The sequence below is a fragment of the Oryzias latipes genome, chromosome 10, assembly GCF_053564925.1.
Source record: "Oryzias latipes strain Hd-rR chromosome 10, Olatipes_Hd-rR_3.1".
Classification (NCBI taxonomy): domain Eukaryota; kingdom Metazoa; phylum Chordata; class Actinopteri; order Beloniformes; family Adrianichthyidae; genus Oryzias; species Oryzias latipes.
The window spans coordinates 20,110,209-20,137,701 of record NC_136246.1 but is presented as its reverse complement, the minus strand read 5'-3'; the positions used below and the strand labels follow the sequence as shown (position 1 = coordinate 20,137,701).

The 27,493-nt window shown below is 39.1% G+C and overlaps 2 protein-coding genes across 13 annotated transcripts in view; both read right to left on the bottom strand.

Annotated features, from left to right (window-relative positions):
* Positions 1 to 6,051: 6,051 nt before the first annotated feature.
* Positions 6,052 to 8,072, bottom strand: si:dkeyp-72g9.4 (uncharacterized). Of its 7 annotated transcripts, none has more exons than XM_078954256.1 (2): positions 7,874 to 8,072; positions 6,052 to 7,052 (listed from the first exon to the last, which is right to left on the bottom strand). In XM_078954256.1, exon 2 carries the CDS (start codon positions 7,048 to 7,050, stop codon positions 6,334 to 6,336), a length of 717 nt encoding a protein of 238 aa, XP_078810382.1. In that variant the 5' UTR covers positions 7,051 to 7,052; positions 7,874 to 8,072; the 3' UTR covers positions 6,052 to 6,333. The 7 variants fall into 7 exon arrangements, with proteins under 7 accessions (XP_078810382.1, XP_078810384.1, XP_078810383.1 ...); XM_078954258.1 differs by having other exon boundaries at positions 7,878 to 8,055; XM_078954257.1 differs by having other exon boundaries at positions 6,052 to 7,085; positions 7,874 to 8,032.
* A 7,405-nt stretch (positions 8,073 to 15,477) lies between these two features.
* LOC101157225 (A disintegrin and metalloproteinase with thrombospondin motifs 2) overlaps positions 15,478 to 27,493 on the bottom strand; it is a 144,887-nt gene continuing 132,871 nt past the window's right edge. For 3 of the 6 annotated variants that reach the window (XM_078954253.1, XM_023959231.2, XM_023959232.2), the window contains 9 exons: positions 27,328 to 27,461; positions 27,128 to 27,251; positions 26,661 to 26,741; positions 26,393 to 26,565; positions 26,008 to 26,300; positions 25,718 to 25,925; positions 25,095 to 25,224; positions 24,043 to 24,129; positions 15,478 to 20,221 (listed from right to left, as the gene is read on the bottom strand). In XM_078954253.1, the coding sequence (XP_078810379.1) occupies positions 17,883 to 20,221; positions 24,043 to 24,129; positions 25,095 to 25,224; positions 25,718 to 25,925; positions 26,008 to 26,300; positions 26,393 to 26,565; positions 26,661 to 26,741; positions 27,128 to 27,251; positions 27,328 to 27,461 (3,569 nt within the window). In that variant the 3' untranslated portion in view covers positions 15,478 to 17,882. Of the gene's footprint in view, positions 20,222 to 21,425; positions 24,130 to 25,094; positions 25,225 to 25,717; positions 25,926 to 26,007; positions 26,301 to 26,392; positions 26,566 to 26,660; positions 26,742 to 27,127; positions 27,252 to 27,327; positions 27,462 to 27,493 lie in introns of those variants that run through there. The other 3 variants (XM_078954254.1, XM_023959233.2, XM_078954255.1) reach the window with 1 other exon arrangement.

Below are 27,493 nucleotides of genomic sequence, written 5' to 3'. Positions count from 1 at the left end.
AAATGATCTTCACCCCCTTCTTTTCAAAGATCCCTGGTTTTTTTATGTCACAGTTAAATCTGTGGGTTTTTTTGGTTATTTTTTGCGTTGATTTATTGAAGTACTTCGGTTTCTTCCACTGAGTTTTGTTTCCTGCTTTTGCGTTCACCACAAGTCTCCATCCTTGACAGAGGAAAAACCAGCGCCTAGCTAACATGTAAGCATCACCTTCCAGCACTCCAGGACATTGTTGAGAGTGAACCCTCTGCAGCACCTGTTGCTGTCTTATTGGTGAGCCGCACTGATATGAAATGTACACAATGGGGGAAATCATCTTTTAACTAAAGTTCCACTCTTAGCATCTTTTGATCCATTGTAAAATCAGTCCCAGCGGTCTTTCAACCATGATTGTGTTGTTTTCAGCCTAAATCAAAAAACCTGTGTGGTTTTATAGGACATAATTTCTACATAATGGCAGTAGTTCATTAGAAATATACCTTTCTGTGAATGCAGATGTTAAAATGTTAAATTATTTATCACGGGCAGAAGTAAGCCACTGGTTATTTCCCATGATCCCTTTGTTTACACTCTCTCCCGCTAGCTTACAGCCCTTCAAAACCCCAATCTGACATCATTGGTGCAACAAAAATGGTGGGCAATATTGGAGCTACTGTTTCAAGCTGTACAGTTTTGAGTCAGATGCCAGCAAACAAAAACATACATGGATCTATTTGTGTGCAAGTGGATGCATCTGAAAGGAACAGGGCAGGAAGCATGTGGTGCGCAGAACGAATCTCCGTTAACTGGGAAATAAAAATCTGGTTAAATTGTGCACTTTGACAGTATGACAGTCATGGTACATTCACACCACCCTTTGTGCTGCATTTTCAACCACTTCCAATTAGAAGTCTATGTAAACATGTTTTCCCCCTTTCCGTGTTCAAAACTCTTGTTCACCACGATGCCCCCCGAGACGAACGTGTTTGCTTGTGTTGCTCTAGAATGCCGGCTCTTTGTTGTTTTTTCGTGAAAGTCTCTTTTGCACAGTTCTCAGCTGAATTTGCACAACAGCTGATATATATATATATATATAGGTTTAGCCATTTAATGACGCACAGTTATATTTTCTATAACATTGTTGTGAATGCTTCAGATATCCTGTAAGGATATAATTGAACAGGGAAACCTGTTTCCTTACTGTACATATGACAAGAAACCCTTTTAAATCCTTTGTTTTCAGTCTCTGCGTAAAAAACGCACGGCCTTTGAACACGAATTGAAAGTTAAACCAGGTTGAACTTTAACTAATCACTCCGATTTTCTAGTGACATATGGATGGCTTCCTTTTTAGTACACTGAAGTGCCAACCATTTAAAGGTGATCAAGGAGGAGAAATCAATAATTGTGGTTTCTGCCCGGAACTCTATGACACCAAGTCTGTCACATATCAGGATAGAGCTGTGAAAGAAAAAGTCTGGGTCAAAGCGCAAATGAACTTGTGACTTTTTGGTTAAAAGAGTGTCTTCATGTGTGGTCAATCCAGTCCGCATGTAGGCATGAAGTGACTTTTCAGTTCTTCATTTTGTTAGGTCACAATGCCGCTGAAAGTTTAGGGCACAAAACACGTGTGGTGTTGCATACATTCAAAGTTCACGCTGTATTCAGCCTACAGTTTTAACCTTTCAAGCAAAGCAGTAAGGCTTGTAAGAGCAAACTTTCCCCTGACTTTTTGCTGAGATAAGTGTGAAAACCAAGTCTCCTCGACTGCGCAATCGCTCAAAGTCTTCATGTGTTTTCCTGTTCCACAGAAAGTGCTTTCATTTTCAAGAAAAAATGTCTATTTTTTTGAATACCCACCTATGCTAATAAATGTATTTTTAGTGCAAAATGTATTAAAACAATCTTTTGAATTCTATATTTCCACTTTAGAGTTGACCAGAATTACAGAGACACAGAACGTTTGTTTAAACATTTTATGAAAGCAAACTGTGTCTAAAAAAAAAACTGATATGTATTTTTAATAGTTTATTTCCCATCCTGTATTCAGAGGGGGTTGAATGAATGCCAATTTATGTGTAATCCTATGACAAAAAACATACAGTTTGACTTGACATATGAGTCATCGGATGGAATTCAGGCCCACTCGTTTGCTCTTTTAGTCTGAAAGGATTCATTTATGAGCGTTTCTTTTCTACAAACTTTCAGCAGAGTTAGGCTTCTTTCAAAGGGTTGAACACTTTTTTTTAATACACCAATGTACAGATTTCAAAGCTAAACTAAGTTAAATGACAGAACTGTTAACATTATTGGCTGTCATGGTGAATACTGACTAAATTTCAAAGAGAAAAATAGTCGAATTTTTTTTTTAAACGTGAAATCTGCTTTTTTTTTCTTGGTAAAGGAAAATCTCGATCAATTTAAAGCTTTTTCAAGCTGTTTTGTGTAAAATACTATAAAATGGTCATGCAGTCAAAATATAAAAGATCCATCTAGCTAGCTGAAGACAAGACCACTTTAATGTGTGGAAACATCTCTGCACTGTAAAACAATTTTATTTACAACTGAATCCACAATCAAGCGATAACATTCTTCACTGCAGGGATCATTTTTATCTTTCTGTTTGGTCCTCTAAAATTGTCAGAGTCCCACTCTAATCATGTTTTGATCTATTGTAAAGCGTTCCCAGTGTTCTTTTAATTAAATTTATGCAGTTTTAGCAAAAAAAAAAAAAAAAAGGAGAACCATGAGGGGGTTGGGAGTGCTTCCAGATTCCAGTTGGCACATCCGAGGACCTGTATCTGACCAATGTACCTCACGACAGCAGCTCAGTGCTTGGAAAAAAAATCTGCGCCTCTATTGATTTCCTATTATCTGTTCTATCACAGAGTTTGTAACAGCCTGAGGTAGAACGAGGTAGAACGGCGCACACAGAGCGCTGCCTGGATTGCGCGACACCTGGATCCTCGTGTGCATTTAGATAACTGAGCTCATGCTGATCATGTCCTTCTTTATTAACTATTGTAGACATTTTGATGATGTGTTTTTATTTTCCATAAATGTATTCTTTGTCTGCCTGTCGTTTAGTTGGTGTCAGTATTTGACATAAAGACAGCAGGTAATGCAGCAAAACAGCTGCACTTTTTTGAGATCATAAACAAACCATCCATCATTTAGAAAAAAAAATCAGCACAATGTCTTTTACCTATTTCTTCAGAGTAAAAACGTTGATATATATTGGTGCTGCTGTGTTAATGTTTCAGATTACTTTACATTTATTATTATTTTCTTGATTGAACTATTTTACTCTAGTTTAAATAGGGACTGACAGATTTTTTTTATTTCAGGCACTTTAAGTTTCTTCTCTGTTTTAGACTATGACAGGGTTTCTGTGTGGCAAAATAAAGTAATTATATGTTGAAAGTGGATTTATATTGCGTTTTTTCTTTTGTTAATCTTAAAAGATACAATTTTAGGTACACTTATACAATTTTTATTGATACTGATCTTATTTATAGTCACCGCGGCGAGTGTGTGTATGTGGGGTTGTGTGTGTGTTTGTGTGTGAGGGGGCATTTTCTTTTTTCTAGGGGGGCCTTGCAAAAAATAATTGAGAAGAACTGCATTGAGGCAGCAATTATTCACAAATAGAGAATACGTGGAACAAAGGTGAACCATACTAAAGGCGCAATAATGACTCATCTAAGAGGTCAAAAAGACCTGAAGTCTCAGAACAACATCCAGACAACTGAAGGCATCTTTTACCCCAGTTTAGTTTTAGTTTAGTTCATTTAATTCAAACGTATAAAAACAAGAATATCAGTTAAAGTCAGTTTATGTGACTCCACCATCACAAGAGACTGGATGAAAGAGTCACTTTAAAAGATAAAAAAAACATGTCTGTGAATCATCCTTCCTCTATCCAAACCTGCAGAATCTCTTTTGGTTTTACAAGCTCACTGTTGGGAAAAGGTGAGATTCTTCCTGGACAGGTCGCCATCCATCGCAGGGCCAAACTATCACACACTCATATTTTTACCCAGGGACAATTTAGAAATCATTATTTAACCAATGAAGCATGTTTTTGAACTATGGAAGGGAACCGGAGTGCTTAGAGAAGACTCGCTCATTCCCGGGGAGAACATGCAAACTCTACACAGAAAGGTCCCATCTGAGATTCGAGAGTGCAGCCAACGTCTGGCAACTAACAAGACAACAGGGGAACCTTTTGAAAAGTGTCTGTCACAATAAAAGTGTAAAAGTAAAACATAATTTCACAAAAATAATCAAATGTCTGATGTGGTGGTAGTAGTTTAGTGGTATGGGCTGAATTTGCTGCTTCAGTACAAGTAATACTTGTTGCAGTAAATGGAACCTTGATCTGCTTTCTAACAAAAAAAATGATAGAGGAGAATGTCCTTTATTGTCTTGTTTCCATAAAACCTTCAAATGGAGTTATGTGTTTTGGGTTTTTTCACTGTTGCTAAGTTAATATCAGTTTTGGCAATTGTTACCGCTAAAAGGCAATGTGATCACTAATAGTTTTAGGTGGCAATCCCTTTTTCGCATGGGTTTGCTTGTTCGACTGAAAGATTGTCTGATATTTCATTTCATGACCTGAATAATTTTGGTGCCTACCAGACTTCAGGATGGAGGCAGGATGCTCTTTTCACACCACGCTAAGATTTCTAACCATAAGTCTCTTACCGTCTTCCTGTTTCCAGTTTAGAGATGCAACACCTTCACCAGAGGTATGCATCAGGACCATAAAGAAGACGCTTTTACTCTAGTAGGAAAATGTTAGTGGGTACAAATGCAAACCCAAAGGTTTTAACAAGCCCAGATTTTTCCAGGTTTTAATTAAAATATTTAACTTAAACATATGCTCTACTTTAAAATAAAAGCTCTAAAACCAAAATATCTGCTCTTCTATGGCTAACCATTTTCCTTTGGCACCATATTTTTCATAATTATGGAATTTTCTTTGCTTTAACTGATTGACATTTGAACTCATAACCTGTTTAGAAAAGCTAAAACAAAATAAAAACTTTTTTATTTTGAGTTTTGATAGGTGTGTGTCTTGGTATGTGAGTGTAACCTGTTTGTTTCTCTAAGGGGTCGCAGCATTTACCCCTCCATCGGCTGTCAGTCTCAATGACATGAAGTCTTTGCTTTTTTTTTTGAAATTTTGTAAACATTTTGCATCCTGGACTAAAGTAAGATAACTTTATTCTTGTGCAATTGTATTCAAACTTAATTTATCATTAAGTAACAAAGTGGAACCTTTTCTATTTAGAGAATGGCTTCAAAACTGTCCTTGGCTTAGTTTTTGCCAATAAAATCAAGTGCAGTTGATCCTTCAGCATACTTGCTTTAAATGTTTAAATGAATAGACTTCAATAAGTATGTAATGTGTATTTTTGATTTGCAGGCCATGCTGGTTATCCAATTATTCACACACAGCCACAGTTATGACAAAAAGGTCTCAAAATCCTTTGTTGAATTTATTAAAAGTAATAACATCTCTGGTATAAAAGGAAAGGGTAAGAACAGCTTACAGGGGATTTGATTTTATAACAGGGTCGTTGTGCAAAACACTTTCCAGGTTGGTTGATGCTGCTAGCACGCCCTCTGCTGGTGTAGATTGGAATAAAAATGTGTTTACAAAGTCAAAAGCATTTGATGAGATCATATTTAATTGAATTATTCTACAATTGAAATGTGAGCCTTCTTGTTATTCTGGTGCTAATCAGAAACAGTGTGAGTCACTGGCCTCTGCAGCTTCTTAGTATGCATTTCTTTGTTCTTGGTTGTGCCATTTAGGCAATTTCTCGCAAAAACAAACCAAAACAAACAACTTGCATCTTGCATGTGTGGGCTCAACAGCGTCATCTTTTCTCAGGCGGTGTTCTTCCACACGTGCGTGTTTACCAGAGAAAGATCCCACGGCAGTTTCCATGGTAACTCCATCACCTGGCACCAGCACAGTGGAGAGTGGGCTTCGGTTTCCAGGGATTTCCACTGGCAAGAAAACACAGTTTGAAGCCAAAAAGAAAACACTGATGGTGCCCAGCATGTATCAAAAGATGGATTTATTAGTGCTTGCACGAGTCACAAATCACTAGAAGCTCTAAAACAGTTGCTGCAAATTTGCCCAGTTTTTTTTTTTTTTGGCTCAATAGGATCAACAGCAAACATGAAGAACAACAAGAACATTATAGAAAAAATGAGCCCTGATAAAACTCAATCATACAAGTAGGTACGCTGTATGTTTTCTGCATTTTCTAATCCATGTGTCATACATTGATGGTAAAGAAAATGTTTAGGAGAATGTCTGATTGGCGGACTTGGCCACGCCTAAACCTCAGCGATGGCCGGCAGCACACACGCTCTTGCACGAGCCTCCCTCCAAGCTGACCTGCAGTCAGAAATCCACTGGGAAATAAGAGACTGTTTGATTTCCGGATTCTGTCTCTCCCCTTCTGCTCCTTGGCCTTCTTGGCAAACTTTCCCAACCTCTGACATGGATATATTGTGTTTTGGGGGGACATTTAGGGCAGAAGCATTTGCCTGTGTCTCGGAGTGGCTGCTTCTGTGCTGGCAGGGGAAATCTGAACCTGACTCAGCGACGTTTGCTCCTCCATGCTGCCTTCCAAACCTCCTCCTCACACTTCCTGAGAGCATTGAAATGTTGTTCTGGTGTCCGTAAAGATACTCCAGAGGGTCGGAGTTGCCGCCCATCAAAGATGCCTGCTCCTCCAGAGTCACCTGAGCCTCCTCTTTCAGGTTAAAATCAAAAGTTGTTAACGTGGTCCTGATGAGCTGGGATGGCCTCAGCTTCCGCAGGACCGCGTTGGGCTGCTGTGTGTGGAGATTGTCGGGGGAAACGTCTCTGGTTGGGCAGGCCAGGTGGCAGATGGAAAGGAGGTAGTCCTCTGAGGAAACAGCCTGGCTCTGATCGCCGTTGTGAAGTGCGTTGACTCCATTCAGCTCCTTAACTGTCTCCTCGTTGCCCTCCGTGATGGTGGGCAGCATGAGTCTTCTCTTGGACAGCAGTTTGGACCGTGGCCGCATAGCTGGAAGACAGCAGGAGGTAGATGTCACTTTTCCTGCAAAACAACCCGGAGGTTATTCCACGAAACTTCATAAGCCTTTGCTTTTTGAGTTTCATTTTTTTCCAAAATATATCATGATGTACAAAACACACATATCTCTACTTAAGAAAACAAACAAACATGTGATTGACAAGGATTTTTAATCAGTAAATGAAGCTTAAAAGTGTGACCTGAGTCCAACAGACTGAAAAAAATGTAGAGAATTTTCGGTTTTTCAGAAGTTTTTCCTTAAAATGCACTGATTATGTTTTTCCTGTGATATAATCTGAATGTTGCTCACATGATGCACAACAGCAGGTTTGGAAAAACAACCCCCCCACCAGAAAAAATAAAAAAAAGGGTATTAATCAAATGAAAAATAAAGCCTCCCTCTGCTCCTCCTGACTCTCGTCTTCCTCCTTTCAGGCTCCGTGAACTGCTTACTTTGGAGTGCAACCCAGAATACAAACAATCCCAAAAGGAGTCTCCAAAAATAGATGAGTATTTTGAAAAACACCTCAGTCACGTGAAGCCACAGAACATGTGAGCCTGTGTGTTTTCTCCTGCCCACCTCACATTGTTGTAACCCCGAGTGAAGCATGCACCGCCGCCGCGTCAGAATGAGAGTGAACCAAAAATGCCAGTCTAAACCAGTTTCCTTCAAGGTGTAGCCATAGCTAAATTTAGATCACCCGTCAGCATGCATCTAAAAATGGCTGCATGGCAGCAGCTGGAGGACAAACAGTTGGGCTTCATCTGATGCATTTCCAGGAATCATGGAGGATCTTTGCATTCACACTCACCTACTTCCAGATCTGTGGTGTCCACTTGTTTTCTTGTTCGTGTTTATATCTGCTCTCCTGGAACTTCAGACGCCGCTCTCCATCAGTCTTGCTCTTTTTTGTTGTTTTTCCCGGTCCTGTATTCTGACGCTGTCACTTCAGCTGTCTCTGACCAGAGGTGGAATGGAGATTTATCTTCTCCTCACATCTCTCCTCCGCCTCCCACCCTACCCTCTCTCTCTCCAGCTTACTTTTGGTTTGCCCTCCTTCCCTCATTCTATAAATAGACTCCCCATCCATTTCCTCAGCTCCAGCACGGTCTGTGGTCGACTGCACTGATGGAGAGGCGAAAATAGAGGAGGACATGGAATGAAGAAATAAGGGGGAAAGCTACTTGGTGCATCCTACAGTTGTGTGCAGACTGGTTCATGTGCATGTGACAGATTAACACATACATACTATTTTGTGGTGCATAAAGCAAGAATGATGCAAAAATGACACAGGTCTCCAATCATGCTCGTTAAGCAATTTTCCCATTAGGGACAAATAAAGGTCATTTGGGTGTCACAATTAATCAACTTAAGCAATGAACCATAAGAAAATCTTTTCAAGTTTAAATAAATTGATAATAATCTTAATTTTGAAAATATCATCTGGATTGAGACACGGTGGGTTCATTTTACTTTAACGTGCATCAGAGTAATGATTTAAAGGTAAAAACAGCCCAAACTATTCCTGTGTTAAATTACCGTAGATAAAAGAATCTTTAAACCAACATGTTTCAGTTAGACACACAATGACTGCTCTCACAATCATGCTTCTACTAATGACACAGACCAAGCACAACATCAGGTCGGCGACAGAAGATTCTACAAGAGGTTGCTGGATGAACGTTAATGTGAAAATCAGCAAACAGGATCGTTTTGAGACCCCATTTTAATTGTATTCGTAGATCTGCGTGTTTGTGGTAGATGTGCAGCAAATGTCTGTGTGTGGAAGAACAATGCCTCACTCAACCTTACAAATGACTAACTGATGATGGTCAGATGGGCAACAATTAGGGTCTGTAATCGGATGCTTTATTGTTAGAGATTCAAAAAAACTCAAATTTTAAATTCAAGTTCTTTTTGGAATTGCATTTTTAATGTGGGTTAATCTGAACTAGGAGTATTTTTAAAATTGTTCTTGGAAAAGCTTGTAGTTGTGCCGTAAAAGCTACAATCAGAAGACCCCCAGCTCCCTGTTCCGCTCCAGTCTTATCCACTTGTAGACAAATAGATCAATGTCTGTCTTTGTTTTCCTGGTCTGAGTGGGTTTCTAACTCAAAACTTTACGGTAATAGCTCCAATATTGCTCGCCATTTTTGTTGCACCGGAAATGTTAAACTGGGGATGCGAGGGGCTGTGAGCTAGCAGGAGAGAGAGTAAATAGATAGATGTTGGGAAGTAGGGGCAGGATTACTCCATGTCAACGATCCTGTCCACAACTCTGAGGCAAAGTTCAAAAGAACTCCTGCCGCTATGTCCTAAAAACAACAGAGTTTTTTTTTAATTTGGCTAAAAAAAGCAGTCCGCAAGATTTTGGGGGTAGATCGAAAAATTAAGAATGCAGACGATACATCTCCATCTCACCTACTTTACCCTTACTTGGCCTTGCATATTCTCGCTTTATGAGCTCACTAACGATGTTACTTTGTGTAAGACAACTGTGTGCCTCACATAGGATTGCTCATTGTTGGCCTGCAAACAACCCATATCCTTCATGTGGAAGGGCAGTTGCTGCTTTAACAATTCTGCATGCATGTTTTTTTTTTTTTCTTAAAAATGTTTAAAAAAAAAAAAAACGAATTTCTGATAGATTATATTTTTAAGTATAAAGAAATATTCCCCTTTGGTACTTTTTTGATTTTAACTTTAATTACAGTGAAAAAAATAAAAACAGTTCATTTATGCCTACTTAGCATTTAGACTTTAGAATTGCCAAAAGTTATTAATTTTACTCAATCCATTCAGTGTTTGAAATAGCTTTGAGCACTTATAGTTTATGGAAAATCGAGTATTTCCCTTCATTGAGAGTGGACATGGTGCAGCGGTAGAACAGGTTACATGAATGTTGAACAAATAATATTAGCTTTTTAAAACTCTTCAAGCAATGTTTAAAACTTTAGCTAGCAGCTAAAGCTGACTGTTTTCACTGGGGGCGTAGGAGCTAAAATGCAGGAGATTTGGCAGAAACATAAACATCTAAGAAACAGACTTAAACATGAAAGACAAAAATAACAGCGAAAAAACAAAACAAAAGACAAATGGGTGGCAAATTACACGACCTGACTGAATAAAGGAAAAGTAGATCCTTAAATTGACTAAGGGGAATTAACTAAATGAGTACAGCTGTGGATGATCCTCTTTAGCCTGACGAGACAGACGAGGAAAGCAGACAATGGCAAAAACTGCAGAAACATCACTCACAAATGCATTTTTGCATAAAATTATATTTTTTTTCAAATTTGACTTGGGTTTTATTTAGAACTTTCTATGATTCATTCAGATTTTATTTGATCTACACTCTTCAATTCCAACCTTATTGCTTTTTGGAGCTGATTCAATGTTTTTTAACTTAATTTTTGGCCTTTTTGGCTTCTTGTCAACGTTAAAACGTCACACATGACTATTAAACTGAACAGCATAATGTGTTTTACGCTGAGGGTTGTGCCCTTTAGTTTGCATTATTTGACTTTTAGATGGGTTTTCTTGAATTTGTAATGTTTTTTTTGTGTGTTCTCCCTGTCAGTCACCAGTTTCTAGTTCCTAATCACCCACAGCTGTTCTTATTTATGATAATCATCCTCAGCATATTTAAGTCTCTGGTTTTCAGTTCATGCCTGACGTGTCATCTGTGTTGCCATTTTTGTAAATTATTATTTTCTTCTTGTTTATGGAGCCAGTTTAGCTCGTGCTGGTATGCGGCGCCTTCCGTCCGTGAAACCAGGGTTCGAATCAGGGCTGCTCCCTATTCCCTTCTCTGCTTCTGTGCCTGTCCCAAGCCCGGATAAATTTAGAGGGCAACCGGTGTAAAACATTGCCAAATTAACCATACGACTCGTCCTCGAAAGAGCGGTTGTTTCACTGTGGCGACCCCATGATGGGAAAAAGCTGAAAGAGACAGATTATTTTCTTCTTGTTTCACAGTTTGTCCATGTTTTTTTTTTTTTTTTTTTTTTTAACGAAGCCTTTGAATTTTCCCTCAGCAACAGTTTCTGATAGGATTCAGTTTGCAGTTCTGACCACCACTGCAGTAGAATTAAAAAAAAAAAAGAAGGAAAAGCTAATAAAAAATAGCATCTCGCCTTCCATGTCTTCATGTCAAACAGCACAACAGTATCAGACATTATTTAAAAGGCTAAAACAATCAGGTAGCAGTCTTGTTGAACATAGATAACTAACAAATTGAGGATTGAAAGCTTTAATCTGACATAAAATCATTAATCTGAAGGCACATGACAGCCTGCTGGGAATGTCACATTTGACTACGGTAACTCTCAACCACAATAAGCAACAGTCTTTGATCTGATGAGCCAAAGAATGAACCCTTTGACCAAAGTTCTAACCAGCCTGTTAAAAATCAGGTAAGCACCAGCACAACACCAAAGTTGAAGAAACAGACATTTAGGATCGTTTTATTCAGCAGTTATACTGTATCTGGGAGTCTAGTTGGGATGAATTCCTAATTTCCCCAAATGCTCAGATTCTCAGTCTCCCAATAATGCCTGAGAGTTCAGCTCCAATTCAATTCATATTTATTTCTATAGCCCAAAATCACAACAATAGTAATCTCAACCCGCTTCATACTGGTAATTGTATAGTAAGCATAAAACCGTAAGGGTCATAAAGTTGTACAATTCAATAGGTAAATTCTTACCATACACTAACTAAAAAGACTACACTACTCTGGGCATCCCTGCCCTCCTTTGCCGAAAGCGTTAGAATCAAATATGTAAGTGAAAAAATAATGTTTTTTGAATTACTATTAATCTGAACAAAACGTTTTTTGAAAGTACAGTTTGCATAAGGATTGCTGTGCCTCAGAATTTGTATTTAAAATCAATGGAAACTGCTCTTAGTGTTATAATTCTTTTACATCTTACATAAATACCAGGCGGAAATTTGAGGAAATGTTTTTCTTTTTAGATTCAAGTCTCTGCACTTTATTTTCTGCTTGAGGCATTTCGAAAGAACAACAGATTCTTGGAAGAGAGGATGTTTTCAGGGAACTTCTAGTTTTTGACTTTCAGATAATATCTATGATCCTTTCTCAGAATCCTTGACAGGCGCAATATCAGGATGAACAGACAGACCTTTCAATTCAAAGTGTTCATTTTGCTTTGCTTACATAGCAACCTTTACCAAACATAATTCTCTGATTTTAATAAAAGAAAAGAAAAAGCTGTCCAATATCTAACTCTGTCCATTGTGTGTTCTAACAAGTAGGTTTCTTTGTTTCTTTAGAAGCTATAGAGCTGACATTGACTGGTAACAAGACTGCTTCAGATAATCACTTCGTTTTGAGAAATTGTGCGAAATAAATTCTGTGATTTTTTTAACTAGATTAACCCAAAAAAAACAAGAACATGCTGTGTTTCTGTAAGATGGGCACAGCTGTAAACATTTTCATATACAACGGCTTCCTTCTGCTCTCCCGCCTCAGCTCCAAGGTTGTTTTGACTTTTTGCTGACGGCCAATTTAAAGCCATTAATTACGTAAAAAAGCAAATAAATCTGCTGTCAGTGTGACTTCAGCTGTGCAACATTTTGACAGTTCACTAAAAACATCTTCCCGCAGTAAACAGCTAAGAGCAAAGCATGTGAGACATCTTTTTTTTAAAGCTAACTCTGGTTAGATTAGGGCTGTGTATTGACAAGAGTCCAGCGGTATGATGTGTATTAGGATAGACATGGCATTTAATATCTCAATACTGTAAGAGAGATAAAATGTCACAATTTCTTTCAAAGTGTTTGCATGTTGTTTTTGCAGTTTCCAGTCTGCATTGATTTGAGGAAAGACTCATTAAAGTAAGTCTTTCCTTTATTTTGGAGGTTTATGGTCTGAGCTCATTCCAAATAAGCAAAAGTTTTTGGCTCAGAGCCTGGCCACCGAAGATTATGGACTTATTTCATGCACATTTTTTTTGTATCAAAAATGAATTGTCACTCACATTCCTAATGGTTCATTCATTTGTGCTTGATACGTGCTGTCTCCTGGGAAAAAATGGGTGGTGCCTGTACAAGGCACGCAGGTGACTCGCATGAAATATCAATGTTGTACGTTTACTGACATTTTTTTCTATGGGCATGCTGCAAGCAATAGGTTGCAGTGAACTCTGCGATCTATTGCATGTGACACATGCATGGGTGAAGTAGGTGAGACGCAGGCACATAGTACGGATTTTTCATTTTTTCAACCTCCCAAAATCCTGCAGATTGCATCAGAGTGACTAATGCTTTATTAATGACTAGAAGACTGACACAGGGCATGCAACTTTCATTAGCCTCATGACTACCTCATAATACTCTTACCACATGCACGATAATTATATGGTCCATTTTCAACGGGCCTTAAGTGAACAGCAAGATATACCTGAGGTTGCCTTAAGATGCACCTTCAAACAACTGCTCCTTTACGACTGCCACGGGCTCGGAAAACCCAAAAACCTGCACCGGTCAACTTTAATATGAGTGCATGAGACCATACCTACAGATCTCTCCTAATTGAAATAACTTCTTTTGAATTCTATAGGGATAAATGTTAGTGTAAGTGTCTGGAAGGAGTACAAATAAAAAAAAAAAAAACCTACTCCTTAAAAAATCTCTGGAAGTACACCAGAAACTCAGTTTAAAGAAATTTAAAAATGACCCTGACAAAGAAGTTTAAAGACATTTAAAATGACCCTGACAAAGAAGGCACATGCACAAAGAAGTCCCACAAGACATTTTAAAAATGGCTTTATGTTGGGTTGACGCTTAAGAGCATCTACACTTGAGCATTAAGGCCCGTACACACCGGGACGAATATTCGCCAGGCGTTATTCGCCAGCGTTTTTCGCCACGTCTTTTGTGTTCACACCCAGGCGATTTTCGCTGACGGTGAGCCGAGCGAACATGCAATTTCATTCCCTGACATTAGATGGCGCTTAATGTAAACAGAAATACTCCTGTACACAAGGTGGCGCTGCACAACTTTACGATTCTTAAAGTCGCTTTTCACTCAGAAGAAGAGAGCAAGTATTTACGCGCTTGTCAGAATCATACAAAGAAAACATGAATATTTCAAGCATCAGTAGCTCCAACTGGTACTTGGTAAGGGGATATTTAAGAATGTCCGTCATTATTTCTTTGTGGCAGTGTAGATGCTACTTGGCGTCTAACTTCTTCGCTGGTATGTGTGCTCAGCAAGGCAGTTTTGTGTTTGAGCGCCCCCAAGTTGTGTTTTACTGTAACTTCAGAAGCTCCAGGCACGTGTGCAAAAGCGCCATTCTCATTGGTCGAATAGATTTCGACGCGACGCGTCGAAAAAAAAAAACGAACCCGAGGAGTTTTTTTTTTTCGACGCTTTGGCGCGTGGCGTTTTTTCGCCTCGGTGTGCACACTCTCATTGGTGCCCTTTGTTTAGTCACGAGGCGTTAAACGTCGGCGAAAATCGCCGGCGAAATTCGTCCCAGTGTGAACGGGCCTTTAGACAAACAGTAAGACACAGAAGTTGCTGCATTGCACTCTATTTATGTGTTGACCTTGTGACCCAAGAGAACAACATACATAAAGTCCCAAGAGTAGGGTTCTGTAACCAAGGCAGCCGCCATTTCTTCCTTGCAGTCTACAAGAATGTGTTTTTTTTCCTTAGACACCTTAGTTTTTACATTAGTAAAGGTAGTGCAGTGACTGAGTGCCTGGATGTTCACAGCATGTTCACAAAGACAAAGTAACAGGATGTTATGTCATTATGTACCTACGCTGTTCTTCAAAATCTGTACCCATACCCACATATAGATCAGGTTTTCTTAAGATCAAACTTGCATAGTTAATGTCAAATAACTGATTATTTCCAGTGTTCTGATATGGACTCTATGAGAAACTTTCAAAGGTAACCCCCCCCCCCCTTTAGATAATAGACTATGTTCCACCTAGGAAAGATAGTAGAGGGAAGGAAATCGCCAGGTAACACTTTTGACTCCAACTGCAACACCAATGAGACCAATTCTTAAATATGAATCCACCAAGCAACAACAGAATACATGGATGGGTTAAGGGCCTGTAACTTTGATTCTAAGATAGTGTTGTTGTTTTTTTTAACTTATATCATATATTGGATTTAATCATCTTTGAAAAACACCATGCCTTCTTTTGTTTTACAAGAAAAGACAAAATGATAAAAGCAAAAAGCCAAAAAAAACAAACAAACTAACAGATGGCCTAGTTGATTTGATAATCTCAAGGAAAGCATTGCTGACCACATGAGAGGAACAAACAGTTCCACTGTCTCCCCCTATGTGCTGAAACTCAGGTGGCAGCACCGTAAAACAGTTTCTACTGTATTTATCAAGACTAAACAAAAATCACACAACACAGATGAAATGCCAAACACCATAAGAGCTTTAATAAATACTAAACATGAACTTTTATTTCATATGTACAAGTATCGTACAGAGAGAGAGAAATGGCTTTGCTTCTGCTGCAGGTTTGAGATGCACAAATACTGAACCTCTCAGAATATAGAGTAGTTTTAATCCTACAGCTCTAGCTCAGGTATAATGATTTGTTATTTATGCCTACATGAATACATGAGTGAGAGGCTTTCTGCCACACTTAGAAAAAAAAAAGCACCAAACTTGCAAATGCAAGAAAAAATTGTTTAGTTTTCCCACTTAATTATTGCAATCACAACTTTCCCTTAAAATGAAGATTTATCACAATTTAGACATAAATATTTGGCACTTTCCCTTGTTTTTATTTTAAATTTCTGAGGGTATTTTGAGTAAATGTAAAATAATATTCAACTGCTTACAACATTTCAAACAAAAAATTGTCATTATTTGGCTTAGCTTTCACCTATCTAAAAGGTTTGTGCCTCATTTTAAACAATAGTATACACTTACTGTTTGTATGCAAATACGACATTAGATTTATGATGGTTTAAACTGTATTTGCACTCTAGATTTTGTTTTTTAATGAGACATAGATTTTTCCTTAACTTGACACTTGACCCTTGCGCTATCCTGGGCATTTTAACATTGGGAGTTGGGTCATCTAGACCCACTAGACAGTGCTCTGAACCTTTTTTCTTCAATGATTTGTGAACCGCACTGGTGTCCATGGATTACATGAAATCTTTCCACCCTTATCCACCTTTGTAATGGTACTGAGAACACGTCAATGAAAGGGTGGGGTCATCTAAGATAGTACAAGGGTTAATCATCAAGGAGGAAACCAATAAAATCAGCCTCGTCTGACTTTTTGGTTGTGAAAATAAATACAACTACATCAAATAATATAAGCATCTACCAATGGGTATTTTCTAAAAATATAAATCCACCATGTCCACCACCATGAATCCACCTTATTAGCAGCATCCTTGTAAAGTTTGACAGCTGGTTGTGGCATTTCACCCTTGTGCCATTTTGGATTGCATTGACGTGTTCTCCCTACCATGACAAAGGTGGATAAAGGTGGAAAGATTTCATGTAATTCATGGACACCAGTGAAGATCACAAATCATTGAAAAAAAAGGTTCAGCGCACTGTCTAGTGGGTCTAGATGACCCAATTCCCAATGTTAAAGTGCCTAGGATAGCACAAGGGTTACAGCATAGCATGCTTGGTGTGTGGGAACCACAATTAATCAATTTTTTCAGTAGGACTCTGGGGTCTGTTGAATGCAGCTTTCTTTGTTTTGAAGTTGTAGGCTCTTTCTTGTTTACTCATTAACTTTTCTGGACAAAGAAACTTTGACAAATCTTTTAACTTCTGTCAAAGTTGCCAGCTTGAATGTTTTAATTTATTGCCAATCCATTTTGTTTCAGTGGCTAAAACGGCCCCTTAGGTGGGATTTGTCACATGATGGAGGAAAATGTCTCGACGTGCATTAAGAGTGAATAGAAAGAGGCAGTAAAGAGAATTGCATACAACGTGGATGTAATGTCATAGATAAGTGGTCTATATGGACATATATAAAGACAAGTTTTTCTTTATTCAAATCATTGTCAAAAAATTTTTTCATTGCAATGAAGTAGAAGCTACAATGGGTGGGCCACAAGTTACCTGCACCGCTCCCTTCTGATACATCCACGTGTAGACAACTAAATCCATGTACGTCTTTGTTTTCCTCGTCTGAACTGGCATCTGGCTCAAACCTGTACGGCTGGATAGCTCAAATTTTGCTTGCCATTTTTGTTAATGTTAGGTTGGGGTTGTGGGGAGCTGTAAGCTAGTGCGAAACACTGTAAACAAAAGGATCATGGCGAATGAAAGAGGACTAACTCCATGCCAACAGTCCCCCCCAGAACTTAGAGGTGAATTTCTAATGAACTACTGTCTCTCTGCATTGACTATGTTCTAGAACATGACACAGATTTATGTTTATTTTGGCTAAAACGCCATAACCATAACCAAAAGATCATTGGGAACACATAGATCAAAGAAGTTTGGAGTGGGACCTTAAACCTAAAATGGTTTGGTTAGTCACAACAAAGTACGGAGTGAAGTACAACTCAAATGTGTTGGGTTTACTTGGGTTCAATACCTATTGCCTGGTGTGGGTATACCCAACAGTATGTGGAATAGTGGGATGGACTTCTGGTCTTGTGCTTTTTGTTCCATCTATTCTATATTTTTTCCCTGCAGCAAAGCTCATAAAATAAGGATTTTTTTTTTTATTCCCTTTTTATCTTTTGGGGAAGGGCATGGGAAAAGCATTGACAGAAGTTGAAGAGAAAAATCTTTATCTCTATAAGAGAAATGAGAGTTGATAAAATGACTGTATTTTTAGGTCTGTCCTCTTTTCATCTGGAGAAGAAAGTTTCTCTTTTCTTCTAAAAGCTCTTGAATCCGTTTGTTCCTGGTTCTTTCTCTGAGGTTGACCCACCGCTTTAGGATTAAGTTGTTCTTAGAGATTTCGCTGTCCGAACTGATGACTCCGTGGTTAAAAACATCAATCAAGTTATTCTCATTGTCCTTTGTCGTTGTTTTGTCAGACCATAAGGTAGGTGCCACAGAGCTTGTTGTCAGTTCCTCCTTTGTTTGTGGGATTACAGAAGGGGCCTCAGTTACAACTGTACTGGAGGTTGTTGGGGTAGTGGGAATGGTAATGACAATGTCCTCAAACAAATTCAACCCTGGTGACGAGGAGTACTCTGCTGTGTCCTCTCCATTCACAGTTGGAATTATTACAGAAATGTCTTCATCCAGCACACCTACACCACTGATTACTCCTGAGCTACTGTCAAACTCTGGGCTCTCATAACCACTTGAGAAAGTCCCGCTGCTCTCTATAGCATTCCCACTGCTTGTTACTGTGAGCTCACTGTACGGCATGCTTCCTGTGGTGGTTACAAAATCACTAAAGGTGCTGGGTGTGGTGGCTTCAGTCACTGTGTGTACATTGTTCCACAATAAAGTTTCAACTGTAGAAGCATGGTCATTATTGATGTATGTGGTGCTGGTCCCTGACTCAGAATTGATGATACTTTCCACTGTTGCATTCACACTAGAAGATACAGTGGAAGAAAACTCTACTTGCGTTGATTCTTTGTTTGCATTAGGAGTGGGACTTGAGCTCAAAGGAAGCTGGGTTTTCTTTTTGAAATTAGTAATTTTGTTTATAGTTTTATTAGGATTATCATTATTCTGTAAAATAGAAGAACCATTGGGTCCTACCGTTGGTATCTTTTGAAGAAGTTTAGTCTTTGCAGTTTTTTTGTCTTCTGCTTTTGTTCCAAGACTCTTTTTGGTACTGGGCTTTGGAGAAACCTCCTTTTTGAACACGGGTTTGTTTGTTTTCTCTGGAGATCTTACTGGAGTTGTCTTTTTAACGGTATCTTTTGGCTGAGTTGTCTTTTTAACGGTATCTTTTGGCGGAGTTGTCTTTTTAACTGTAGCTTTTGGCGGAGTTGTCTTTTTAATTTGAATTTTAGGTGACATTGTCTTTTTTACTGTTGTTGGTGGAGTTGTCTTTTTTACTTTGACTTTTGATGGAGTTGCCTTTTTTACAGCAGTTTTAGGAGGAGTTGTCTTTTTCACTGTTGAGGTTGGTGAAGTTTTGTTTACAACAGTTTTGGGTGGAGTTGTCTTTTTTACTGTTGAGGTTGGTGGAGTTTTTTTTACAACAGTTTTGGGTGGAGTTGTCTTTTTTACAGCAACCTTAGGTGGAGTTGTCTTTTTTACTGTCATTTTGTGCATGGCTGTATTTTTAACTGTAGTTTTTAGTGGAGTTGTCTTTTTTACTGTCGTAGGTGGTGGAGTTGTTTTTTTAACTTTCATTTTTGGCGTGGGTGTCTTTTTATTGATAGTTTTGGGTGGAGTTATCTTTTTTATTGTAATTTTAGGTAAATCAGTCTTTTTATCTGTACTTGTGGGTGGAGCTGTCTTTTTTATGGTGAGTTTTGGTGGAGTTTTATTTTTATGCATTTGGTTTTCTGGACTGGCTCTCTCTGCCTTTGTGTTTGGTGGAGTTACATCTTCTGCACTAGTATTTGTTTTCTCCAGAAGGACTTTTTCTGTGGTTTTTGGTTGTGTGGTTTTCTTATTCGGGTCTGTTGTTGATGGGTTGGGTTTTGACCTACTCTTGTCATCTGTCGTAGATTTAAAGAACAATTCTGTTGGATTTGTTACGTTACTGGTGGTTGTTGAGGAGTCTGTGGGCATTTCGGTTCCAGCTGTTGTTGGAGAGTTTGAGGAACTCTCCAACATTGGATCTGTGGGAAAAGTGGTGTAAAGTGTGTTGGTAGTGAATGGAATGGAGGAAGATGAAGGGTAAATGCTGGCTGTAGGTGTTGGATAGGTAGAGATGAATTCTGTGGTGGAGGTAGACGACGGATGGGTAGATGACCAGGAAGAGACTGCAGAAGGTAAAATTGTGGTTACGACGTTGGTAGGCTGAGGGTTGGGAATATCTGACATCAGTATGCTGGCAGATGAAGACACTGTAACTCTGGGTGGGACAGATGTGACAGGGGTGGATCTGGTATTGTTGTTAGATACAGATGTGACGATGCCGATGCTACTGCATGTCTTGCAGCAAATGCGCCGGTACTCCGGTAGAGTGCAGTACCGCTTCAGCAAATCCATGCGGCAGAACACAGAGCGGTCTCCATGACAACGCTGGCCTGGGGAAGAAAGAGAAAAAAAAAGTGCTCAGATGTGCCACCGGTCGCAAGAGACTACCAAGCAATGTGTGAATGCTTTGTAAACTCACAACACAGTAGGATATTGGTGTTACATTACCATGATCTTTGTTTGCTTGTTAGTGTAAACATAAATATAAAATGCTCACATATTTGTGTGTGTTTTTGTTAGTTCCACACTGTGCAAAGAACAGAAGTAAAGCCAGACCATTAGCAGAAGATGCAGGAAGGATGAAGAGAAACCCCAAGAAGAGCAGTCATTAGATCAGTCCTGAGCAACTGAAAAGGAAAAGAATAGCTGCCAGTTTTCTTTTTCTTTGTACTAGAAACATTTTTGTTTGAATAAGTGAGAAAAATAGGGATGTAACGATTCAATTTAACAACGATTTCATTCGTATCATAATTTGTGGTTGACAATACGATTCTTGGTCGATATTGGTTCATTTTGAAGGATCCAATTCATTCCCAATTCACTGAACTAAAGTCAATCTTTAGCCAAAAATTCAACCAGTGAGACTCAGCAATAAATACCTGGGAACTGAACAGTGCGGGCGAAGTTTTCCACATTCCTTGCATTTCATGCAAGATAATCAAGTATAAATTGAATGTGTACAAACTAGTAAACACGAATTAATGGCACATCCATTTACATTTTAGTTTCTTAAATTGTTTTCCACATCAGAATAATCCAGGACATTCTACCACACTGTACAGTCTGATGTCTTTGCAAAATTCAAAGTGTTTCCACACACTGGACTGTATTGAAGGCTTGATAATTTTTTGCTAACATCACATCACGTGTGCTCTCTGCTGTGTTGGCACTTGATTGTTTTTATAGGGTATCTTTCAGTGTCGATATAATTGATTTATTTAATTTTGAAACGATTTTTCAATGGTATTGTTCAATTCGATTTACAACTTGCTACAGACAGATCAATCTTGTTGGATCGTAGGAATATAAATGAATTAATCAGTTATTTGATTAATCGTTACACCCCCTAATTAAAAACAGTCTGACTTTTCTGGTGCAGAATTTTTAGCTAAATGTCAAAATTCAACCAGTTGTTTCTCCTTTTCCCCATTGTGTAAAACATAACCACATTCGCACAGGACTGTCTCACACTAGACATTTTCCACCACTACCAACCAAGCGAGTGAAAATTCCTGTTGAGAGAAAGATGACACATTTTTAAAACATTTTTTATTGATACAACTCTGCTGTTGAGAATGACAGGAACTGAAACCATGAAATGTCCGCCCCTCCCTCACTTCTGCTCAATATATAGTTTTTTTTTCTTAAAAAAAATAATTCAACTGTATCGAAAGTTACAAGTTCACAGTCACTTTGGTAAAACACTTGATTACTTGGAAATCAACCACTCAATCTGTTCATTGATTGAAAAGAAAAGCAAAAAAACAAACAAAAAAAAAAACTAAACAAAACCATGAAGTACATAAATTATACTTGCTTTTTTAAATAAAATACATAATTTTTCATGATGATGTAAAAACTGGAATGGCACATTAAGTGTCATATGAAACATTTACAAAACATTAATAAAATTTTCCCTGATAAATCAAAGTGCATATAGACGCAGTGCACGTAGTCCATCAGAATGTTTCTTCAACGTTAGCCGAACGTTAGCCAGCCCCACGCAGCAGGCCAGTGAAGCCACAAAACAGTTACCCATAGTATAGAATATTATAGAAGAAGATAACAGTCATGAACATTATTAAATACAGTCAACACCAATGTTATATACAGTATCGCACTGCTTAGTCTGGCTTGGATTCACACAGTCCAGCTTTAGCAGAAGGAAACCTTGGATAGCTCGCTACATAGTCACAACAAAAATATGTGATCACAATACAATGACAAATCTGAAGTGTTTTTCTTTTTTTCTTTTCAATGTTACATGTGTTAATACCCTAGGCCCTTTGAAAACCCTTTTTTCCTGCTGTCGGACAATGGTCCGACATCGCCTAGTTTAGGTTCGATGGTTGGCGGGTGTGAGTTTGTTACGTTGGTTTGAAGCTGCCTCCATTTAGAGTGAAACTTTGAATGAATAAAGCCATCTCTTTCACAGATAAACGCCATTACATTCAATCCAAGATAAGGCATTGTTCATGCGGTTAATGTTCATCAAAAGAAAGTGAGATCACTGGACGCTCTCAAATCAAAGTTTATGAGGTATTTCTGTATCTGATCGCAATGTGTGAAAGCCTGGATGGTGAAGCATCCTTACCCACAAAGTCTCACAAACACACACACACACACTTGAACAAACATACACAACTTGCCTTGCCTCCCACCACGTCCAAATATACACATGGACACACAGCCGCACCCTTAAGCGCACCTGCATCTACAAACTTCCTAGCAATGAATGCAAATATGCGTGACAAAGTGTGATCCTATTTTTAATGAAAAAAAACAAAACGAGAAGCAAACGATAAACTCCTGATCCATCTGAGAAGAATGGAGAGGCAACTAATTGAACGAGTCCTGCGCTCTATAGATCTAACCCCCTCCCCAGGAACACTTCTGATAAATATTAATCTGTATTTATGTAAAACCAATAAAAAAATACACATAACAGTCAAGGATCTAAGCGATCAATAGCAGTCCAAAGGTTTTAGGCAAATAAGCTACAGCTTATTCATGGTAAAACATTATTAATGTTATTGTTACTCATATAGATTTTGATAGGTTTATATAAAAAACAAATATACTTGTAGATGTATTTGTTCAAAGTCTGCAAGCACAAATAAGCTGCATTTATTAATCTTTTTTGTATAACAGTCAAAGAGAGGATGGCTGATTATGAGGTGAAATGGGAAGCAACCTCAAGTGGTCAGACTACCCTGTTTTTTTTGTTTTTTTTTTGTTCTCCTTCAGTTTTTTCACCATACACTCCCCCCACCCTACCCCAAAAAAGTCACACTGCTTACTCATACTACTTCCTGCCCGTGCTGAGTTCCTGTAAATCTGAGAGTGGAACGTAGAATGAGACGCCGCTCTCATTCCCATAAAGAGCCAGGATGTCAGATGAGCATTTTAGCGAAGATGTCCTCAGATCACATTCACAATAAAGCTTTCATATTTTTATATTTATATATATATATATATATATATATATATATATATATATATATATATATATATATATATATATATATAATATATTTTAATACTTTATAAACCTCTAGTGTTTATTTTCACACCTCCTTCACACCACACTGACAATGCGCTACAAAAAGAGAAAAGTGCAGCTGCATTTCAGGAGTGGTAACCAATGAAAACACGCTGCTAGCTCACGCAAAACACAGCCTCCAAACGCAGATGGAGTCCCCCACAGGTTATGGGCTAACTTGCAGCAGGTGCCGGTGACAGCCCACTTTTCTTGCCACTTTAATTTTTGAACATCAATTTTTTTTGTTGAGTTTTCGACTGGCCAGCGGTTACAACACAATGCTCCACACAGGAGAGGATAGAGAGATAGAAGGAGACAGAGCAAGAGAGAACCAACCAGCACACACAGGAGCCAGAGACCTCCCCCGGTCAGAGCCGTCTCAGACACAGAGAGAGACAATATCCCCCCAAAAGAGAAGCGAAAGCTTTGCCGCTCGCTCACGGGCGTGGGCACAGGCACAAGGCATTGGGGAGGTGGGTCAGGGGGCCAGCCGGGGCCAGCCCTGTAGAGACAGGAGGACAGAGATGGGCAGGGCCCAGCAGAGGATAGACAGGCAGCTGCAACTGCCGCTGTAGAGGCCAGGCTGGGAGCTATAGAGGGAGGTTTTACGTGAGGAGATCCTTGGGTAGTTGGAGTTTGGACGAGAGAGCCACTGGATCAGAATGTTGCCATTTTTGTTGAGGTCTGATGAGCCCTCTGCAGAGACAATAGAAGATTTATGTAAATCCGGCAAGTTAAACACACTCTGTACATGGGACACAAACTGCGTTACTGCCAGGAGGCCACTGGCTTATCAGAAACTGCCATTGGAGAAGAAATGTCAGATTTTTTAAATCTACGTGTAACATAGAAAAATAGGTCTGTAAGATATCAAATTACAATCTTAAGGTTTTGTAAATGTAAACATGCTCTCTGTCCCTGAAACACACCAAAGTCTATCTGCATGTAACCAAGACTTACAGTGACTTTACCTACCAAGAGAAAAACTGACAATTCAAGGAAACAAATCGGTATAGAGCAACCAGACCTTTGTTAAAGTGTCCAGAATCTGTGCCTCTGGGAAGCAAATGTCAGATTATAATCATTTCTTTACTTAGACTAGCTCCAAGACCGCTGGAACTAAAGATCGGCTCTATTTTCTTTAAAAAAATAAAACAAAATTTATATCATTTTGGGTCAGCAACATCTGACTTCAAATTTAATGACTATTTCTTTTTTTTTTAATTTTACAAAGCCTTGAAGATAAGGGCAATTTTTTGGGGCGGATGTGGGTCATTTTCCTTCTGTTGAACTATAGTCTGCAGTGTTTCCTGGGCATGAAATCATTTGCTGATGATGTGTAAAATTAACATTTCTATGCTCTTTCATAACCGCTGCTAAGGCTGTTCAATTCAGGACATTTGTAAAAGAAAAGACTCATTTTTACAGCTTACTCTACCTGCTTGAATGAAAAGAAATGATATAAAAACAGAATATTTTATAGCAGTAAAAAGAAAAGTATCAACGAGAATTAAGAGGCACCCCAATGTTCTAACCTTTGCAACAGTGCAGTCAGATTTTGCACTACGGTTTGAAATATATAAAACTTAAAAAAAAATTGCTGTCCCTAAAATGATTTATTATGAAGGTTACTTCTCAAATGGAATTTGCTCAACACTCACTGGGACATGGATCCAGGCGACAAACTCTTATGGTGTCCGGTCTACTGTCCAGACACAGGCCGATGGTGTTGTCCCTGGTGTGGCACAGCGCCTGCCTCTGCTGGGTCCCGTTACCGCAACTTACTGAGCACTGCCATTACAATAGGTACAATTTAAAAAAACGATTAACCTACCTACAAAATCTGTAAACTTAGAACCACAGCACCAATTTTCTTTAAGAGGACATGGCTACAGACATTAAAGTCCTGGACCGCAATGAGAAAAAAAATTGATTTTAACTGGTGACCCATACACAGGGGTGTCAAACTTGAGGCCTTGAGGGCAGGCCCCCTGCTGGTTTTCCAGAAATCCGGCTTTTTATGCTGTTTATTACCTGGATCAGGTGTGTTTAGCCAATAAGGAGCTTCAATGGTTGGTTGGGCTCTGAGAAAACCTGCCCTAACAGTTAGGTTTTTCCCATTTTAAGTTTAGCATAAAAGTTATTCCTACAAGTCTGAACACTTTGAGTTAGGATTAGGGTAAATTGTGTAATTTCTGCTTTCGGTTGATGATTTCAGCTACCATCTTGTCTGTAGCTGAGTCCCTCAATAGATTGCTGCTTAAGCCCAGTCAATTTTGCGCACCTGAGACCACGGCCCCACTCTCCATTGGGTGGGGCAGGGATATCGATTGCACGGTCTCCGAGCTTCGGGGCGGTTGTCATTGCAGTATTTGTTATGGATGGAGCGCGTCGTGTTGTCTTCGTCAGGCTGAATGCAGCTGACAGAGCGGATTTGCATCCCTGTCTTTCCGCAGGGTTTACTGCAGTTCTGCCACTCTCCGGTCACCCAGCTGAAAGAAACAGGACAGAATAAGACATACCAAAATACATTCCTTTAATTGTTCAGCTGAAGCCATGTTCATCAGCACTTACAGAGGTGGGGGGCAGGGCTTCTGGTTGCAGTCTCCAATGTCTCCTCTTGGTTTCAGTTTAGACTTGTTACAGAAACTTTTACGAACCGTTTTGCTGTCTACTTTTCTTCTGCAGACATATCGCTGGTACTGCTTTCCTCCCCCACAGGACTTGGAACAGTAGGACCATCCCTTTGATGCCCACTCATACGCATTGTCCTCTACTAACATGTTGTCTTGAATGAAGGAATCACTGCTCTCATTCGTCATGAACTTATAGGACAAATTCACATCTTCATCCCCGATTACTTTCATCTGCAAAAACAATTGGCAAGAAGCGCAGTTATTTATAGGCCCAGCTCAGGACAAAATGTGAACCAAATAAATATCAAGTCCTTCGTGTTCACCATTATTAAAATTCCATGTCTGAGAGGCCCTGTGCTCTGAAGGCTTTCCTTGTCGTTTTCATTATCGTATTCCCACTCCACACCTTTCTCAATGACAGAGCGAGATTTGGGGTCTTTGGCGTCTTTGGCGTCCCCGTTTAGGAAAAAAAGCCCAGACGCCACATTCTTTACAACTTCACATAAATGGAGAATAAATACCGTTTAAAAAAAAACAAAACATGGACAGCCATTCGAGTAAGATACAAGCAGTTAGTGATCAGTCACATACCAAGAATGTGTGGGGTCGCTTTCAGTTCCTGAATCATAATGTGCCTCGCTCCTCTGGGGATTTCAAGAAGTTTGAGCAAACCTAAAACAAAACCCCCAACAACATTTGTTCTTGTTAGCACCAACTTCATCAAAAACCAAACAAAACAATTATGTGTCTTTACAACATATTTCAGCCATACTGTACATATTGTGCTAAAAAGTAAAACCACTGCAGGGATTTCCTACCAAAAGAAGAATGTAAGTCTGTCAGGTGGTAAAAACCAGTAAAATTAACTTGTTAGTTTTACTGGTTTAGACACATACACAATGTGTTTAAAACACATACACAATGTTTAGCAAAAAAAAGATAGGTATCTTCCAATTGTCCTTTAGATAGTATAAAAATAATCATAGAGGCAGAGCTGAGTTTGCTATTTCTTTCAAAATCCCACTGCTGGTGCCAGTTTGATCATTTGGACTGTTTACCTTGTTTCTTTGCTGTTCGTGTGATTATGTCTTTCTTGATTTTACAGGTGGAGCTGTCACCTCCACATATCCCACACTTGTCTTCCTGCTTAGAGGAGCCAACCACGCCATCACAGCCCACTTTCTGTAAACGACATGAGAAAGGATTCAGTCGTACGGAGGAGATCGAACACAGCTGTCTCACTCTGAGCACCCCTCACCTTACACTCGCCACGCACACACACACTGTGTGGATCCTTGTACGAGCAGCGCGTGCCATCCAGGACTGTTTTCTGCATGAAGACCACATCTTGTGTCTCCCTGGACTGACAGTACAGTTGGCAGCGCTTGTTAGCTAGAAAGCAAACACAAAGGCAAAGACCTGGT

Bases quoted from the DNA above. Each gene is read 5' to 3' on its own strand.
- si:dkeyp-72g9.4 (XM_078954256.1), bottom strand. From the start codon at position 7,050: ATGCGGCCACGGTCCAAACTGCTGTCCAAGAGAAGACTCATGCTGCCC.